General features: G+C 48.8%; 1 protein-coding gene across 1 annotated transcript; it reads left to right on the plus strand.

The window, feature by feature from the left end:
• The first annotated feature begins 2,972 nt into the window (after positions 1–2,972).
• Positions 2,973–5,090, plus strand: FAM181B (family with sequence similarity 181 member B). Its single transcript, XM_019955355.2, has one exon. It carries the CDS (start codon positions 3,384–3,386, stop codon positions 4,641–4,643), a length of 1,260 nt encoding a protein of 419 aa, XP_019810914.2. The 5' UTR covers positions 2,973–3,383; the 3' UTR covers positions 4,644–5,090.
• Positions 5,091–18,379: the final 13,289 nt, after the last annotated feature.

Raw genomic sequence — 18,379 nt, forward strand, 5'->3', positions numbered from 1 at the left:
TGATTTTCACAATAGTCTTATTAATCTTTTTATTTATTTATTGTTTTCTTTGCTGTGCAAAAGCTTGTACGTTTAATTAGGTCCCATTTGCTTATTTTTGTTTTTATTGTCATTAGTCTATGAGGTGGGTCAAAGAGGATCTTGCTGTGATTTACCTCAAAGAGAGTACTGATTATGTTTTCCTCTAAGATCTTTATAGTTTCTGGCCTTACATTTAAGCCTTTAATCCATTTGAGTTTATTTTTGTGTATGGTGTTAGGAAGTGTCCTAGTTTCAATCTTTCACATGCAGTTGTCCAGTTTTCCCAGCACCACTTATTGAAAAGACTGTCTTTTCTCCATTGTATAGTCTTACCTCCTTTGCCCACAATAGCTTTATTAAATTTACATAATTATTCCCATTTTATAGAGGGGAATATTGAGGTATAGGGTTTTAAGTAAATTTTTATAGCCAGATGGATAATGAAAAGGTATACTGGGCCCAGTCTCAATCTCTGGTTCTAATTTCAGCACTCTCTCTATTACAGTTTCTACGTTTCTATAACCTGAAAGTATAACTGCTTTCTTGCATTGGAAAATAGTCACTCACTTTGTTGGGGGAAAGAACAAATGATGTTGATTTTATAGGGAGATATATTGGTAAGAAGTGAGTGGAGGAATCAAAAACATGGGCATTTGCTGAGCTGCTATTTTGTGCCAGGAGCTTTCATATATACCATCTCCCTACAACCCTGAGGATTTGAGATGATCTCCTTTGCACAGATAAACCAATCAAGACTCAGAGATACTACCTGCCTGTTTACCTAATTCTCACAAAGACTCTGAGGATAGTTAGAACCACTCCCATTTTTCAGATGAAGAAACAGCTTTAGAAAGGCAGACTGACTTGCCCAAGGGCACTCACATCTCAGGTGGCAGGCCAGAATTTGAGCCTATCCTCATCTAATGCCAAATCAATTTTGATGCTCAGAACTCCAATGATCTGGAAATGGACTTTTATATATGAATTTTCATATTCCATTTATCTTGAATATGATTATATGAGGGCTTAGCTAACTCTGGGAATTAAGAGAGATTTTTTTTCAGACTAAAGATGTCAATTAAATATATTGCCCTATACAATCTCTGTCTGGGGATTTGTAAGAGCTGCTCAGTTGAAAGAAGTTTAAAAAAAAGAGTTAGTGCTCTTGGCTGCCAGACCCAGGGGTCGATGGAAGGGTCCTGCTGACAGGGAAAGGGAAGTGCTGACATCCACATCCGAGGGGGGTGAAATGGAGCTCAGTGACAAGACCACAGAATTTTCTGAGTGCAAGGTCACCGACAATAAAACAGTCCAATCATGGAGGACAAAATCTTGTGTGTAACTCCAAGGAAAGGTACATTATAATTGAGCCAACTTGAGTTTTTCAAAAAAAGTTTGCTTCGGCATGTCAGCTTGGGAAAAGTACTTAATCTCCCAAATTAAAAGTGTTTATCTGGCCCTTTCTCCTTTGGTAAGGCTGTGCCTTCAGGGTCCTCAAAAACGGTTTTGCTACCTCCTGAAAAATGAGGCTTACAGTAAGGAGTTTTGAAAGAGATGGTTTATATCTGCCCTGGGTAGACTCTGTACCTAAACTATAACTTATTTAGGGAACAGTTTATCACACACACAGCATCTTCATATGTAACCTCACTAAACCCTCAGAACACCTTGTGATTGAAGTGTTCTATTGCATTTTCAATGTCCATGTAAGGAAACACAGTCATCTTTTTGTGTTTTAAAGAAATAAGGGCAAATACTCATCATAGGCTATAGAACAGTTAACAGATAAGGATTTTTCCACAAGATGTTTCCTTTAAAGATCACAAGTGCCCTGTGAGGTGGGCAACCTAACCTGCATTTAACATGTGTGGGCTAAGGCAGAGAAAGGTCAGGTTTGCTGAAAGTTATATACTCATCAGAGGTAGGATTTCAACCCAACACAGAGGGACTGAGTGGTGAGGCTAAGATCAGAACCCAAGTCTTTCTGAATCTTCTGTCATGCTCTGCCATAGTACTCATTTTTTCACTCCCAAGAAGCTTGCCCAGGTGAGAGTGGGTCTAAGTTAACTTCAAGGTGATTCTTGAAATGCAACAGAAGTTCCAAAAGGACAACCTAAATGGTTTGACACGTAGGGGAGAGGTTCTGGTCCATATTTTGTCTTAAGATACTGAGAGTTTCATACACACACAGGACTCTTTCTCTAAAGCACCAGCTGGCTTAGTGGGAGTGACTTTCTCCCTTGCCTCCTCTATCAACTACTAATAAAAGATGAGTCCAGCGCTGGCCTCAAGTTGCTGTAAACTGTTGCCTGTAACAATTAAGGGGTAGAAGAATGAGCATCACAGTTGAGAATGAAAATCAGAATATCGAGTTAGAATCTTAGGACCAGGGCTAGACCTTGAAGAGACACTAGCTTCCTTCTCCCATCGGATAGGGGAGGAAGCCTGAGGCCAAGAAATAACCTAGGTTTTGTCAAGGTCTTAGGAATAGCTTTGGAGTCAGCCTGGACTGGATATAGCTTTGGCCAACTCCCTGAAACTCTCTGAGGCTCAGTCTCCTCATTTGTTAGACAGTGATAATAGGTACTTCAAAGGAGTATTGTTCTAAGATTAAATGAGGTAGTGCAGCGACAGTGCCTGGCATAAGCAAGTTCCTGGTGCGTGTTAAGTTGCCTCAGTCGTGTCCAGCTCTTTGCTACCCTAAGGACCATAGCCCCGCCAGGCTCTTCTGTCCATGGGAGTCTCCAGGCAAGAATGCTGGAGTGGGTTGCCGTGCTCTCCTCCGTTGAATCGTCCCAACCCAGGGGATTGCACCTGCATCTCTTACATCTCCTGCATTGCTAGGCAGGTTCTTTACCACTAGCGCCATCTGGGAAGCTCCCAAGCTCCGTAGCCGGTGGTTACTATTATTACTAGAGCTGGGGTTGAAACCCTCGTGTCTTCCTGGCTTCTCAGCCTCAGGGAGAGTGCCCCACGCCCGGGTGTGGTTATATGGGAGCTGGAGTTTGAGCACGCACCACCCCATCTTCACATATTGCGGCTGGCGGGGCGAAGGGAAACTAAGGGGTTAAGAAGATGAGCTTGAGAAAGCCTAGAAAACTAGAAAAGCGACCCCTTCGCCCCGACTCCTCGGCTAAGCCCCTCTAAGTAAGCCCCTCCCCTTCGCCACCGGGGCGGTCGCCGCGCGCTCCCTCCCTCCGCCCCTCGCTTACAAGACCTAATGAGCTCCCCCGGGAGGCCGAGCAGCGAGCCGGCCCCGAACAAGGAAGCTACCCCGCGCGCACCACGCCGGGGCGGCAGCCGGGCCTGGGCGGCGGGCGGGAAGCGGCCGGCGGCGCACCGGCCGCCCCGGAGCGGAGGCGATGGCAGTCCAGGCGGCGCTCCTCAGCACGCACCCCTTCGTCCCCTTCGGCTTCGGGGGCTCCCCGGACGGGCTGGGAGGCGCCTTCGGAGCCCTGGACAAGGGCTGCTGTTTCGAGGATGAGGAGACCGGGACGCCGGCGGGCGCGCTGCTGGCGGGCGCCGAGAGCGGGGATGCGCGCGAGGCTACCCGCGACCTGCTCAGCTTCATCGACTCCGCGTCTAGCAACATCAAGCTGGCCCTGGACAAGCCCGGCAAGTCGAAGCGGAAGGTGAACCACCGCAAGTACCTGCAGAAGCAGATCAAGCGCTGCAGCGGCCTCATGGGCGCCGCGCCCCCGGGCCCGCCCTCCCCGGGCGCCGCCGACACGCCCGCCAAGCGGCCCCTCGCCGGCGCCCAGACGGTCCCGGTCCCGGTCCCGGCCCACGGCAAGGCGGCTCCCCGGCGGGAGGCGTCGCAGGCCGCGGCGGCCGCCAGCCTACAGAGCCGGAGCCTGGCCGCGCTCTTCGACTCGCTGCGCCACGTCCCCGGGGGCGCCGATCCGGCCGGGGTTGCGGAGGCGGCGCCCGCGGCCGGGCTCGTGAGAGGGGACGCGGCCGGCTCCGCGGGCGGCCCGGCGGTCCCCGGCGCCAGGAAGGTCCCGCTGCGGGCCCGCAACCTGCCGCCGTCCTTCTTCACCGAGCCGTCCCGGGCGGGCGGCTGCGTGTGCGGCCCGTCGGGGCCCGGCGTGAGCCTGGGCGACTTGGAGAAGGGCTCAGAGGCCGCCGAGTTCTTCGAGCTTCTGGGGCCCGACTACGGCGCGGGCACCGAGGCGGGTGCCTTACTTGCCGCGGAGCCTCTCGATGTGTTCCCCGCCGGGGCCGCCGTCCTGCGGGGACCCCCGGAGCTGGAGCCCGGCCTCTTCGACCCCCAGCCCGCGATGGTGGGGAGCCTACTGTACCCCGAGCCCTGGAGCGCCCCGGGCGGCCCCGCGACCAAAAAGCCGCCCCTGCCCGCGCCTGGCGGTGGCTTGACCTTGAACGAGCCCTTGCGCTCCGTTTACCCCGCCGCCGCGGACTCTCCGGGCGGGGACGACGGGCCCGGCCTCTTGGCCTCGTTCACCCCCTTCTTCTCAGACTGCGCTCTGCCCCCGGCGCCGCCGCCCCAACAGGTGTCCTACGACTACAGCGCGGGCTACAGCCGCACGGCGTTCGCCGGCCTTTGGAGACCCGACGGGGCTTGGGAAGGGGCGCCCGGGGAGGAGGGGGCGCCCCGGGACTGACTGCGCGGCACCCTTCTCCCACATCAGACAATGCGCTTGGGGCTCCCCGCTCTGGGTCTCTCCCGAGTCTTAAGAACGACCGTCAAATGCACGTGGAGTTGAAACTGGATTTTAAAAATTCGATTAATAAAAGAAACTTCAGAAAAAGAGATGAAAAGGAGTTGGGGGTTGTTTTAACCACAGCCTCATGTTAAAAAAAAAAAGAAAAAAAAGCCGTTAATAAGTTCTTACCGGATCAATCGAGCCAAGAAACCAAGACGGGATGGGGGAATGGGGTGGGGATGGCGGAAGGGGCAGGAGGTGGCTTCTGCAGCTCCCTGTCCCTTTGTCAACTTTTCATCAAAAGGTTAGTGTGTTTAGTGTAATAGCCCCTTCCCAACAGTGCTCTGGGCTCTCCCCTTCCCTCCCCTTTGAGCGCGTTGTGAATTAAAGTCTGTATTGAAAAGACTGGAGCAGAGGTATGTTGTTATTGATTTGGGTGTCTTCTTAGAGGATGGTTTCCTGTGTGGTCTGTCTGCCTGGTTAGTGACAGTGTTATTGAGGACGTGAGGCCAGTGCGCCACCGCGACCCTCCCTTTACTGGTCCCCGGTTGGGGACCGGGGTCGGTCTCTGTCATTTTTCTGCCTGTTTTTCTTCCTGCCACCTGTTTCTTCCATCTCTTTATCTCTCCCATTCTTACCAGTGCTGTTGTTCATTTTTCTTTTTCTGGACTCTCATTGCTCTCTCTGATGTTTTTTTCCTGTGGGCTTTTCTTGCAGATTTCTGGTATGGGAGAAATTCAGCAAACCTGGAGTCTATTTCTCTCCTTTCCCCATGCTTCAGCCACTTTGGGAAGTGGAGACTAGGCCAGTTATAACATCTTTGCATCCAAGTTTCCTTATTTCAGAGGGTGGGGATGACAATATTTCTCCGCTTTTCACTCCTTTACTGCTTGTTGGGTAGCTCAGAGGGAAAATACCTAACATGCCTTGAGCCTACCCCACCCCCCATTGTTGGATTGGTTCTGCAGGTATATGGATTTTATACACATAGATAAATGTTTTCTATACATGGAAGCTATTAGGGTTGTGAGCCCCATGCTCTTTGCTGGCTGATCTGTTTGCCTTTTCCCTTATAAGCTGTACTCTGTCTACCCTCTTTCCTTCTGTTCCCTTCCCCATCTGTTGGTTTCTGCCTATCTGTGCTTCCTCACTCCCTAGACCTACATTCTCTCCAAGAAAGGGAGTAGAGAAGGTGTGAAGTTTCCAAAGGAGTCTTCCCTGGATAACAGGTTTGATGAATAGAATCTGAAGGAGCCCTGGAGAAGAGTCTGATCTGATCATCAGAGGGAGATTGGGGCAAAGAGACGTGTTTTAACCAGCCATGAAGTGGCTGCATAGCAGGGTGGTTGAGGGGCAGAGGAGGAAACACAGAGGGGGAAGTGAGCCGCTGGAAAGAAAAAAGGGAGCCCTTCAGTTCTGTAGACTTTTCTGGTGAAAATGTGGAGAGACCAACACCCCTTCGATACAAGATATTGCCTATGGTTACATTGTAGAGCAGAGAGCTGCTTCTGTTCAGGTAGCCAAGAGAGAAGGTAAGAGTGTCTACATGGGAGAAAGTTGAAACCCAGTGTTAGGCAAAAGATTTTAGAATCTAGGTCAGTGTTTGTGTAAATCAAAAGTACTGCCATCTTTTCAGAAAAGAATTCAGGGAAAGAACAAATGGTACTGAGCCATGGCAGACAACTTTCAATGCTATCCTTAAGTCACTTCTGAAGAAAAGCTGTCTTGAGAAAGCACCACACGAAATACAGCAGCGAGCCTTGTTGACTATGAAAAGAACTCTTGGCATCTTCAGACACTTGGTGTCTCTTAAATTTCAAGGTGGTGACGAGTGAGTAATTTCATTGTGCTAGCAGAAAATTATTCAGCAATAATTTAACTTATTGAGATGACTTTATGCTATTATGATTCCCATTTGAAAGGTAAGGTGCAGACAGGTTAAATACCTTGCCAAAAGCAAGTAGTGGGTCCAAGATCCAGATCTATAAGCATCCTATCGCTGCGATCTGTTACTTGTAAGACCCTGTTGTGCTTTGTTAGGGTGTGTGATTCCCAGTCCCCTGCATTATGCTGCTAGCAGGGGTCACCTCCCCACCACTGACATTTTGGGCAGGTGAATTCTTTGTTGTGGGGGTTGTGCACAGTAGAATTTTTAGCAGCATCCCTGCCTGTACCCACTAGAGACCAATAACACTCCCCTACTTGTGACAATCAAAAATATCCCCGTTGCCACAGATCCCCTGGGGGCAAAATTCCTACCAGTTGAAAACTGCTGTGCTGGACAAATAAATGAGCAGCATCTGTGCGGGTGCCTGGCACTTTCACATACATGATCTCATTTAATACTTACAAAGACCTCTGCTTAGATACTGTTATTATCCTCATTGTTACAGGTGAAAAGAAAGAAGGGCAAAGTGAGGGGCTAAATCAGTCAGCTTATCTACACCTCATCCCTGCTAATTTACCAGTCATGGACTAGTTAACCATATTGAAACACAGTCTTCCCCATTGGCAAAGCTGGATTGGCAAAGCTGGAGAACTATCGCAAAGGGTTATCATGGGGATTTGGCATAGGGTATGTATAAATGCCCACCAAGAAGGAGAGAGAGTTCTTAGTATCAGGCAGCCAAGACTTGGCATTAGGTCAAGGTACCAAGCCATCCAGGGTGCCAGGAATGTGTGCTTGGCCCCTCTGTAGGTTCCAAATTGCCCATCTCTGATTCTGCTCCCTGCGTTACTTTCCAGCCTGAGCTCACGTGTGTCTGATTGTGCCCCTACCGCAGTACTGTGAAGAGCGCCCATTTAGTAACAGTCCTGCCAAAGGCTGAACACACTGTTGCTTTCACGTGTCATTTTTTCCTGAAGCCTGTTTAGCAAGTATTTTTGTCTCCTGTTTAACCATATACTTGCCCATAGACAATTCTTCTTAAGTGCAATGGTAGATTTTGTTTTTCAAGGGGCTTCCCTGGTGGCTCAATGGTAAAGAATCTACCTGTAATGCAAGAGATGTGGGTTTGATCCCTGGGTCGAGAAGATCCCCTAAAGAAGGAAATGGCAGCCCACTCCAGTATTCTTGCCTGGGAAATCCCGTGGATAGAGGAGCTTGGTGGGCTATAGTTCACGGGGCCACAAAGCGTTGGACATGACTCAGTGACTAAAACAGCAACAGACATTTTTCAAGACTGGAAATATGTTATAATATGCTTGCAGTTGTATGACTTTGGACAGGCTGGGGACCTTAGCTTAGTCAGTAATAGTAATTACGTTGTGCTCTGCATATTCATGACTCCCCATCTCAGCTGGGCATTCCTTGTTTCCTGGAGTGTTTTAGTCTTCTCACATCTGAACAGCTGTTGCACGCCTTTGCTCATCTCCCTTCAAGCCTCAGTCCCACTGTCTCCTCACTCCATGTCCCAACAAGATGGAAAGCATCTGTTGTAATCCCCTTCGATTTCCCATCCCTACTTACACACATGGAATTTTCTCTCAAGCAGGTGGGACCTTCTTCCTTCAGGACTCAGCATCTGCCTCTTCTGCTTCTTGAGGACAATGCTGCTCCATCAATTATCCCTAGTCTCTTACAGCTCCAGCCTCATCCTCACTTGTTCTGATCATTGTAGAACTAAGCCTTTAGCATGGCTTTAAAGTAAGAGGAGGAATAAAGAAGTGTAAAACTGTTGATCCTGTTTCCTTCTCTACAGGGAATATTACTCTACATTCTTCTTTTTAGAGTTGGAGTCTCTCAGAAAAAGAATCCACATTTTTTGCCTCCATCTCACCTGCAACTGAAACCTTAACTATTTTGAGTCCTAAGGTGACCAACCATCCCAGTTTGCATAGTACTGTCCAGTGTTAGCATTGAAAGTGCCATGTAGCAGAAAACCCCCAATCCTGGGCAGACTGGTACAGTTAGTCACTCAACTTCTGCCCGTTGAAGTGAAGTGAAGTTGCTCAGCTCTGTCTGATTCTTTGTGACCCCATGGACTGTAGCCTCCCAGGCTCCTCCATCCATGGGATTTTCCAGGCAAGAATACTGGAGTGGATTGCCATTTCCTTCTCCAGAGGATCTTCCTGACCCAGGGATCAAACCTGGGTCTCCTGCACTGCAGGCAGACTCTACTGTCTGAGCCACCAGGGAAGCCTACTTCTGCCCATTATTTCCCCCAGATTGTTCTCATGAAGCCCCAGTTACCAACTGTAGGGTCTTTGGCCTCAGGCTTTCAAGGCCTTTGCACTGCATCTGAACAACTGGGCTCCATCTACCTGAAACTCCTCCTGGGTCTTTGGAAGCCTGGTTTCCCCCCTAACTTTCTGGCCAGGACTTCTTCCTCTGCTCGCTGGTGCGCTCACACTCTGGTGTGCCCCCGGGTGCCCTTTGCTGTTCACACTCCACGTATTTCTTCCATGTGGGGGTGGCACTTCCCAAGGCTTCCTTGATCAGGAATGCCCTGACAACCCCCAGATCTGTGGTTGCAGCCTCAGCTTCTTTCCTCCATTCTAGAACCATTTCCCGTTTATTTCCTGTATAGCTTCTCAGGGGGTGGGACGGGGCATAAACTCCTTCAACTTTATGTCCCAAAGTTAAACATACCTGAGTAGCCACTGTCAACCTAGCCACATTTTTTTCTTGTAGCCTCTCATCCTGTTCAAATGGTTACCAAGGCCTATTCTGAACTAGTCTCTAAGTCAGTATGTTTCAAATATTTTTATTCATGATCTTCAGAAAAACTTAATTTTATATCCTGACTCAATATAACTATATTTATACAAACATACCCATATTTAATAATTTAAATCGTAGTAGATTATTATCTGTATTAATATTCAATAATCTGTTTCGGTAGATAGTTGAAGTTGTGTGTGTGTGTGTGTGTGTGTGTGTGTTTCTTTACAAAGCCCTGATTCATGTAGGAGCTGTGTGGTACATCAATATATTTTTTCCTATTTGTTAATAAAGCCTGGCTGTTATCCATTGGTTGCTGTTATGACTCACTAGTAGGTTGGGCCTGCAGTTGGAAAGGCCCTGTTCCTGTGTCTCCTCTCCTCTTCAGTCACAGCCCCTTCCTTAGATGGGGTCCTCATCACCCCTCACCTCACCTCCTGCAATGACCTAAAGACCTCGTTGTCTCTGAACTCTCCATCCTTTAATTCATCCTCCTCATTGCTGGGTGATGCGTTAGTGCTAAAAAAGCAACTCTGTGTCATCACTCCTTGGCTTATAATCCTTCAGTGCTTTTTTGTCACTTCCAAGGTAAAGTTCAGAATTGGTAGCTCAAACACACGGGTCCCGTCAGCCTCTCCAGTCACTACTCCGGTCACCCCCACTGCCCTCTAGTCTCCACGTTGTAGGAATCTAGTACCAACTATAGATGGGTGCTTGAATGCTCTATATCCATGGCACTTTCATGAATTTACCCCTCTTCTGCCTATACCTGGAATGCAATCCCCATTTTCTCTGCTTGTTAGTTTCCACTAAACCTGTCGTTCTCAGCTTAAGTGTCACCTTTTAAAACCTCTCTGAATCAGTTAAGCGCCTCTACTCTGGAATCAGCTATGCTACTCCAAGACCCCCAGGCTTATCTTCTTGCAGTTAATCATACTACTGTAATAGCAGTTATTTATTCCTCTGACTTGTCTATAGAGGGCGGTACTCACCTCTGCATTCCTATCATTTGCTGGGATTTGGCAATAATTACATCTAATAAATGATTATTGAGTGAATTGTATGGGGCTTTAAAGTTGAAAAAGAAACTTCACATTGGAGCTTCTCCCCAGACTTATGTCAGCCATATGGTCAAATGGCCCTATGCCACTATTTGCTAAAGAGCTAATGTTCAAAGACAGCCTACTTTCTGTGGAAACGCTGATAGTGGCAGAATTTATGTATGTGGCAAGAACAACTATACTAGTAATGTTGTTGAACCAAAGGGCAAAGTTATTTTGCCTGGAGCAGTGCACTCGGTGGGAGGGCTTCCCTGGTGGCTCAGCTGGTAAAGAATACACCTGCAATGCATGGGACCCCAACTCGACCCCTGAGTTGGAAAGATCTGCTGGAGAAGGGATAAGCTGCACACTCAAGGATTCTTGGGCTTTCCTGGTGGCTCAGCTGGTAAAGAATTTGCCTGCAATGCACGAGGCCCCAATGCGATCCCTGGGTTGGAAAGATCTGCTGGAGAAGGGATAAACTGCCCACTCCAGTATTCTTGGGCTTCCCTGGTGTCTCAGCTGGTAAAGAATCCGCCTGCAATGCAGGAGACCTGGGTTTGATCCCTGGGTTGGGAAGATCCCCTGGAGAAGGAAAAGGCTACCCACTCCAGTATTCTGGCCTGGAGAATTACGTGGACTGTACAGTCCATGGGGTCACAAAGAGTTGGACATGACTGAGTGACTTAAAAAGAAAAAAAGAAGTGCACTTGTTGGCAGCCATAGAGGATATTATGACATGCCTTCAGTCATTTGTTTCATCTAGAGAGTGTGACCAGAATTTTCTTCTGTGGGATTAACCATAACTAGAAACCCTGTTCTCAGTGAGTCTAAAATTGAGTTGGACAGTTAGTTCAAATTATAGATACACGAGATGTTTAGTGCTAATATGAGAGTGAAGAAGCAATACAGGAAAATAATCTGAGAGATGTCACAAAGTGCTAGCTAGTTTAATTGCTAAATGATTTTTTTTTTCACTTTCAAAATGTGATGTTCTTAGAAACATATTCCAAGTTGAGAAAAATCATGTTTATTTTTTCATAGAATGTTATGGTAGGGCTGGAGAGGGAGGGGAGTGGAGGAGGAAGAAGAATACCTGGCTAGATTTTTGACAACAGTCTCAAGATCCACTTATTACCTAGAATAAATATTATGGATTGAATTGTATTCCCTCAAAATTCCTAACTCCCCAGACAGACCCTCAGAATGTGACCTCATTTGGAAATAGGGTCTTAACTCATCAGAGGTTGTCAAATTAAAATGAAGTCACTAGGGTGGGAGCTATTCCAGTATGACTGGTGTCCTTATAAAAAGGAGAAATTTGGACCCAGAAATAGATGCAGAGGGAAGACACTGTGAAGATATGCAGGGAGAAAATAGCCATGTGATTGGAATGGTGCGTCTGTAAGCTAAGGCGTGCCAGAGGTTGCCCACGAATAGCAAAAGCTAGAAGAGGCTGGGAAGCGTGTTTCTCCAGCACCTTGACGGAGGCCCACCGACACCTTGATTTCAGACTGCGAACCTCCAGGACTGTGAGACGGCACGTTGCAATTGTTCGAAGCCACCAATTAGTTTGTGGCACTTTGTTATAGCGGTCCTAGGAAACTCATAAAGGAATGAGCACTGTGACAAGCGAAATTAAATCCTATATATTGTGCCACACAAAGGTTTTGTGTGTGTGTGTGTGTATGTGTGTACTTAAACAAGACTTACATAACCATGCCTTATTTTGTTTTGTTTTATTTTATCTCATTTGATTTGATTTCATTTCCTTTTAGGGGAATGCTAGGAAAGGGACTCAGATGAAACACAGCCTCTCGGAGCTGTCCACAATTTGAGGGGTGGGCTCTCCTCAGACTGAAGAATGTGAGAAGCAGGCTGAGCGGCTCAGAGCATGCCCGGGCTTGGCGGAATGAGTGCATCTGACAGAGAGTGCTGACTTGTGGCGTGTGCGCATGCTCAGTCACTTCAGTCATTCTGACTCTGCGACCCTGTGGACTGTACCCCGCCAGGCTCCTCTGTCCATTGGATTCTCCAGGCAAGAATACTGAGTGGGTCACCATGTCCTCCTCCAGGGGGTCTTCCCGACCCAGGTACCAAACCCGCGTCTCCTGTGTCTCCTCCCACTTGTTACACACTCTGAGGCTATTGTTGAACCTCATTGCATCCAGCATCACTTGGCTGCGAATACTCAGCCTCTGGGCCAGGAAGACCCTTTCCTGCCAGGGCCTAGGGGGTCTGCTTCTCACCGGGAGGTGGGTCCACTGGCCCAGTGATGGTGGTGGGGAAGCGAGCAAGCATCTGTGTGCTCAGATGGGGCACCTTTCCCCTGCCCTCCTCCCCGTGTGTCTGATCTGCGTGGCACCGCTTTGGTCCTGTCTCTCACTCGAGTTCAGCTGTGTTCCGGAGCTCTGTCACGAAGCCCAGTTCACTCAGCTGGGGCCTGGCCCTTTGTCTGCACTAGACTTGAGGCTTGTGAGCCCAGGCACTGTGTATGTCCCCTTCGTTGTTGTTCCTCCAGGGACTACCTGTGTCTGACGTGCAGGGACTCAGAGGCTTACGGTGTGAACAGATTGCAGGCCCTCCTTGCTATGGGACAGACTCTGTGCTTCCTTGCTACCAAATGCTCTGCCAGCTCCAGCCACTGCTTCAAGATGCCTCTGAGGATGGCTTGGAACTAAGATACTGCCTTTCATGTGACTGCTGTTCCTGGATTCTAATAGTGCTGAATGTCTCACCTGCCCCTCTCAACCTCTTTTTCCCCCAACAGATTTCCAAGTTCAAGTCCCACTTGCCTCTGGGACCTTGTGACTAAGCTGCTGTCCAAACCTGGTCCTCATCAGTGTCTCTAGCCCTGTTTTATTGCCTTTGTAACATTTACCCCATGAAAGACCACCACTTTTCATTTTCCAAAAGGAGAAGTTTTTGTTAAGGTCACAAATTAGTAGAATTGTTAAAAACATGAAATTAGGGGCTTCCCAGGTGACTCAGTGGGTAAAGAATCTATCTGCAATGCAGGAGACACAAGAGTTGTAGGTTTGATTTCTGGACTGGGGAGATCCCCTGGAGGAGGGTAGGTCAACCCACTCTAATATTCTTGACTGGAGAATCCCATGGACAGAGGAGCCTGGAAGGCTACAGTCCTTAGGGTCACAAAGAGCCGGACATGACTCAGCACACACACACACACACACACGCATGAAATTAACTGTATAAGTCATGATTCTATTTGTTTGGCAGCAGTGTAAGAATGACTTTTTTTTCAAGGCAGGAAATAGTAATAAAGGAATATTAGTCAGGAGGAGGGATGTCAGCGAGATGGTGGAAGAGGTGGTTCCTTCCACCTCTTTCACAGAAAGACCGATTAGCAACTGTGCACAATAAGATGCCTCTGTGAAGATTCCAGAACCCAGCAGTGGGGCTGAGGCGTTCCCTGGGATCACAGAAACCAGGAAACAGTGCATTAGAAGAGCAGGATTTCACGTTGCATCACCTCTCCCCAAGGCCGGCATTGCTCTGTGAAGGGTCCCCCAGGGCCTCCATCTTCTTCTGTGGGAGGAAGAGAGTTCAAGGTTGACATCCAGCTTCCTCAGTGTTCCAGGATGCCTCCCAGGAGGGCTACTTGCCCTGTCTTATCTCCCAGGAATCCCTGGGGGGTGTGAATCAGTAGGGTTAGATGACCGGGGGTCAGCTAGAGAGGAAGCAGGGGATGAGGATCACAGCACACAGCACGTGGATCTTGGCCGACTGTGTTCCTTCTAATGGTGGGACCTGAGCAGAGGGCCCAGCCAGTGGTCCTGCTTAACCACAGAGCCAAGCTGTGGCCCTCTCTGGCCAGGGAACTCTGTGGGCAGTTCTGCCCAGGTTGGGTCCACAGCCAAAGGGCTATCTGGCTGTAGATCTCATCCTATGGCCCCACCCAGACAGAGTGCTAAGCCCCCAGCCCTGACTATTTGCTGAGCATAGCCTGCAGCTCTGCTTGACAAGAGAGCCTGGCAAGAGACCCTGAGCAGCCTCTGAGCCCAGTTTTCTGTCCTATTTGGTCAGGGAGCCAGGCCAGCAGCCCTGCATAGCCTCAGAGCACCAACTGTAGCCTCGCCCAGCTGGGGAGGTGGGGTACTAATCCTTCCTAGTCTCAGAGCTTAAGGCCCAGGTTGATTATTGAGCATTGTCGGTGGCCCAACCCAGTCAGGGAGCCAGCCCCACAGCATGGCACAGCCACCACCCTGTCCAGCTGTGGATTACAGCCTGTGTCCCTACCCATCTATGGGGCACAGCTCGTGGCCCTGTCTGATTATTGTCAAGCCAGCTGCATTGTGTGAGGCTAGCATCTCCCCGACACCTGACAACTTAAAAAAAATAAAAGCACAACCTAAATGTTGAGAATTATGCTTCATTCCATGGGTAAAACTGAGGACTTAAATCCAGGACACAGCATCTCAGAGACTGTTTCCAAAGAGGTAAGGGAGGAGCCAGGATATATAGGAGTTTTTAACATCAAAGACCAGGTAGTTGGAACAGCAAAAGATTACTATTAATTAAAGAAAACCAGATATCTCAGGTGGAACCACCTGCCAATGCAGGAGATATAAGAGACATGGATTTGATCCGTCAGTTGGGAAGTTACCCTAGAGGAGGGCGTGGCAACCCATTCCTGTGTCCTTGCCTGGAGAATCCCATGGACAGTCCACTGTGGTGGCTACAGTCCACTGGGTCGCAGAGTCAGACTCGACTAAAGCAACTTAGCGCACACACACACCACACACACACACAAGTTAATTCTCCAGTTAAGGAATTTAGCACTTTTCTATATATGGGAAGATGCAAGGGTCTGGGTTCACTGAAATCATTCCTTTGATAAGCATCTCAGCTACCTGGGGGCCAGAATCCTGTGCTTTCTCACCCTGAATCCCCTTAGTCTGAGCAGCTGGTGGAGACTGCAGAGGCTGAGGACTTGGCAATGGGCAGTGCATCTGTCCGGAGAAGGCAATGGCACCCCACTCCAGTACTCTTGCCTGAAAAATCCCATGGATGGAGGAGCCTGGAAGGCTGCAGTTCATGGGGTCGCTGAGGGTCGGACACGACTGAGCGACTTCACTTTCACTTTTCACTTTCATGCATTGGAGAAGGAAATGGCAACCCACTCCGGTGTTCTTGCCTGGAGAATCCCAGGGACAGGGAAGCCTGGTGGGCTGCCGTCTATGGGGTCGCACAGAGTCGGACATGACTGAAGTGACTTAGCAGCAACAGCAGCAGCAGTGCCTCTGTCTCCATCCTGAATCCATTCAGGGCTCTCCATCTGGGAGGCCGTAGTGGCTTGACAGCTACAATATCTTTTGTTTACTGATATGGCTGGCAAGATTTTTTTCATTGACACAGCAAAGCCAGACAACACTACAAAGGAAGAAAATTACAGGTCAATATTCCTGAGGAATATTGAAACAAAATCCTCAACAAAATATTAGCAAATCAAGTTCAACATATTAGCAAATCAAGTTCAACAGTACATTAAAAGGATCATACATTATGCTTAAGTGCAATTTTTTCCATCAAGCAGTTCATGCCTGACCATGAGAATTCCCACTATGTATGGTCATAGGCTCGATCCCTGGGTCAGAAAGATCCCCTGGAAGAAGGCATGGTAACCCACTCCAGTGTTCTTGCTTGGAGAATCGCCATGGACAGAGGAGCATGGTGGGCTACAGTCCATGGGGTTGTAAAGAGTTGGACATGACTGAGCGACTAAGCATGCACACACATGGTCACAGTAGACAGGAACACAAGAACAGCACTCAGTATGAAGGAACTTGGAATGGTCTAACTTGTACAAGCAAATCCACAAAACTGGGAACAACTGCAACTGGGTTTCTTTATGTTTAACAGACTGCTCAAATCCTACTGCCTTATTTGTATGAATTCTTGCTACCTCTCTGCTAGAGTCTTCCCCTCTCCCCAGAGCATACCAGAACCTGGAGGCTTCCATGACCCCATAGACATTTAGTCCAAAAAGGGGATCCAGACTGGCTTCGCCATTCAGGTGGGTTTAGAACTGGGGTCTGATAAATCTGCTACGGTCATTGCTTGTCACACGACTCGGTTTCACTGAGTCGTGCAGATCATATACACTGTGGAGTTTGCACAGCCAAGGAGATGAGTGGAAACTGAAATCCAGCCCATGCTGATTCTCACGCCACTAACTGGGCACCCAAAAAGGGGATGCCTTCTTCTTTTTAAAATTTGTACAAAAACACTGTATAGGCAGCTCTCACCCTGGGTTTCACCACTGGAAACTCGTCTTACTTTCAGGTTCAGACCTGTTGGTGCAGCTGACCTCATTTGCTGTGGAGCTCCCGTGTGCACCGTGGGAAGACAGTCTCCTCCCAGGAGCTCTAGGAGGGGACTCGTCCAGAACCACCACCTCAGGGACCCAACAGCACTCTCCTTCCTCTCTTTCTAGGATCTACTTGGGTAATCCACTTTTCCTTTTAAAGCCTTTGCCTGAACTGTGAGTGCTATGGGTTGAACGTGTGTGTCCTCCCCCAAATCTATATGTTGAAACCTTAATCTCCACTGTGGTGGTATTTGGAGATGGAGCCTTTGGGAGTTAATTAGGTCGTAAGGGTGGGGTTCTTTATGAATGGAATTAGTGCCTGTAAAAGAAGACACCAGAAAGTTTCCTCACTCTCTTCCCCACACTGTGAGGACATAGAAAGAAGCAGGGGCCTTACCAAGGACCCTATCCCGCTGGCCCCCTGATGTCAAACTTTCAGCCTCTGGAACTGTGAGAAATACATGACTGTGGTTAAGCCCCCATTCCACGGTAATTATTGAAAGAGTAAGACAATGGGGCCCTCATTTTTAAGGGAGGCTCCCTCAGGGTTCCCAGTTGATTTCCTGTTCCAGCCTACTCTAGGTGGCAGCTCCTACCTATCCACTCAATGGACATGAGTTTGAGCAAGCTCTGAGAGATGCTGAAGGACAGGGAAGCCTAGCGTGCTGTAGCCCATGGGGTCACAAAGAGTCTGACATGACTGGGTGACTGAACAACAACCATGGGTATATCTGGGCTACGTTGCTTAGGTGGTCTGAATGTTGAGGGGCATCTTTGGAGTCAGGCAGCCAGACAGAACTGAATGTGAATTCCTGCACTGCCTTCTTAGCTGTGTGCCCGTGGAAAAGTGAAAGTGAAAGTTGCTCAGTAGGGTCCGACTCTTTGCGATCCCGTGGACTATACAGGCAGATTCTACCAGCTGAGCCACAAGGGAAGCCCAAGAATACTGGAGTGAGTAGCCTTTCCCTTCTGCAGGGGATCTTCCCGACCAAGAATCAAACTGGAGTCTCCTGCATTGTAGGCTGATTCTTTATCAACTGAGCTATCAGAGAACCCCTTGGGTAGAATAGTAAACCAGAGTCTCAGCTTTCTCTTCTGTCAGTTGGCAATAATTATATCACAGGGGGTTGTGGGTCCATTAGATGATGTATATAGAGACCCAGGCATTATATAAAGACCCCTTTAAACATGTCTCTGTTATTGTTACTACTGTTGCCCAGAGAGACCTCTACAGAGAGCAGGAAAAGAGCCTCAGACTCTGTGGTCCTTTCTCTTCTCTGCATCCACTGAGGAAGGGCTCTGGATTTATCTTTATTTTTCATCTCAGGATTTAAAAGGTCACTGGAAGCTCCGGCACTGAAAACTCCCGATCCCTCCACAATGACTCGGAATCCGTGACTAACGGGCCCCTTCACATGAGCTGGTTCCTAAAGGGGTGATGGAGGAGGGAGCCTTTACCCCAGAAGACAAAACAAAACCAGCACAAAGTGCTCGCAGAGGCGGGCGGGCGAGCGCTGTCCCCTCGCTGTGTGCTCCAGTCCTGCTCCCGGCCAGCCCTCCCTCCGAGGCCCCAGTGGTGGGTGGTCATCTTTGTGCCTGGGGAGCCCCAGGACACCCGAGTCCTGGGTGCAGAGTGCTGCCCAGAATCCAATCTCTCAAT

Source organism: Bos indicus, chromosome 29 (assembly GCF_029378745.1).
Source record: "Bos indicus isolate NIAB-ARS_2022 breed Sahiwal x Tharparkar chromosome 29, NIAB-ARS_B.indTharparkar_mat_pri_1.0, whole genome shotgun sequence".
In the NCBI taxonomy this organism is placed as follows: Eukaryota; Metazoa; Chordata; class Mammalia; order Artiodactyla; family Bovidae; genus Bos; species Bos indicus.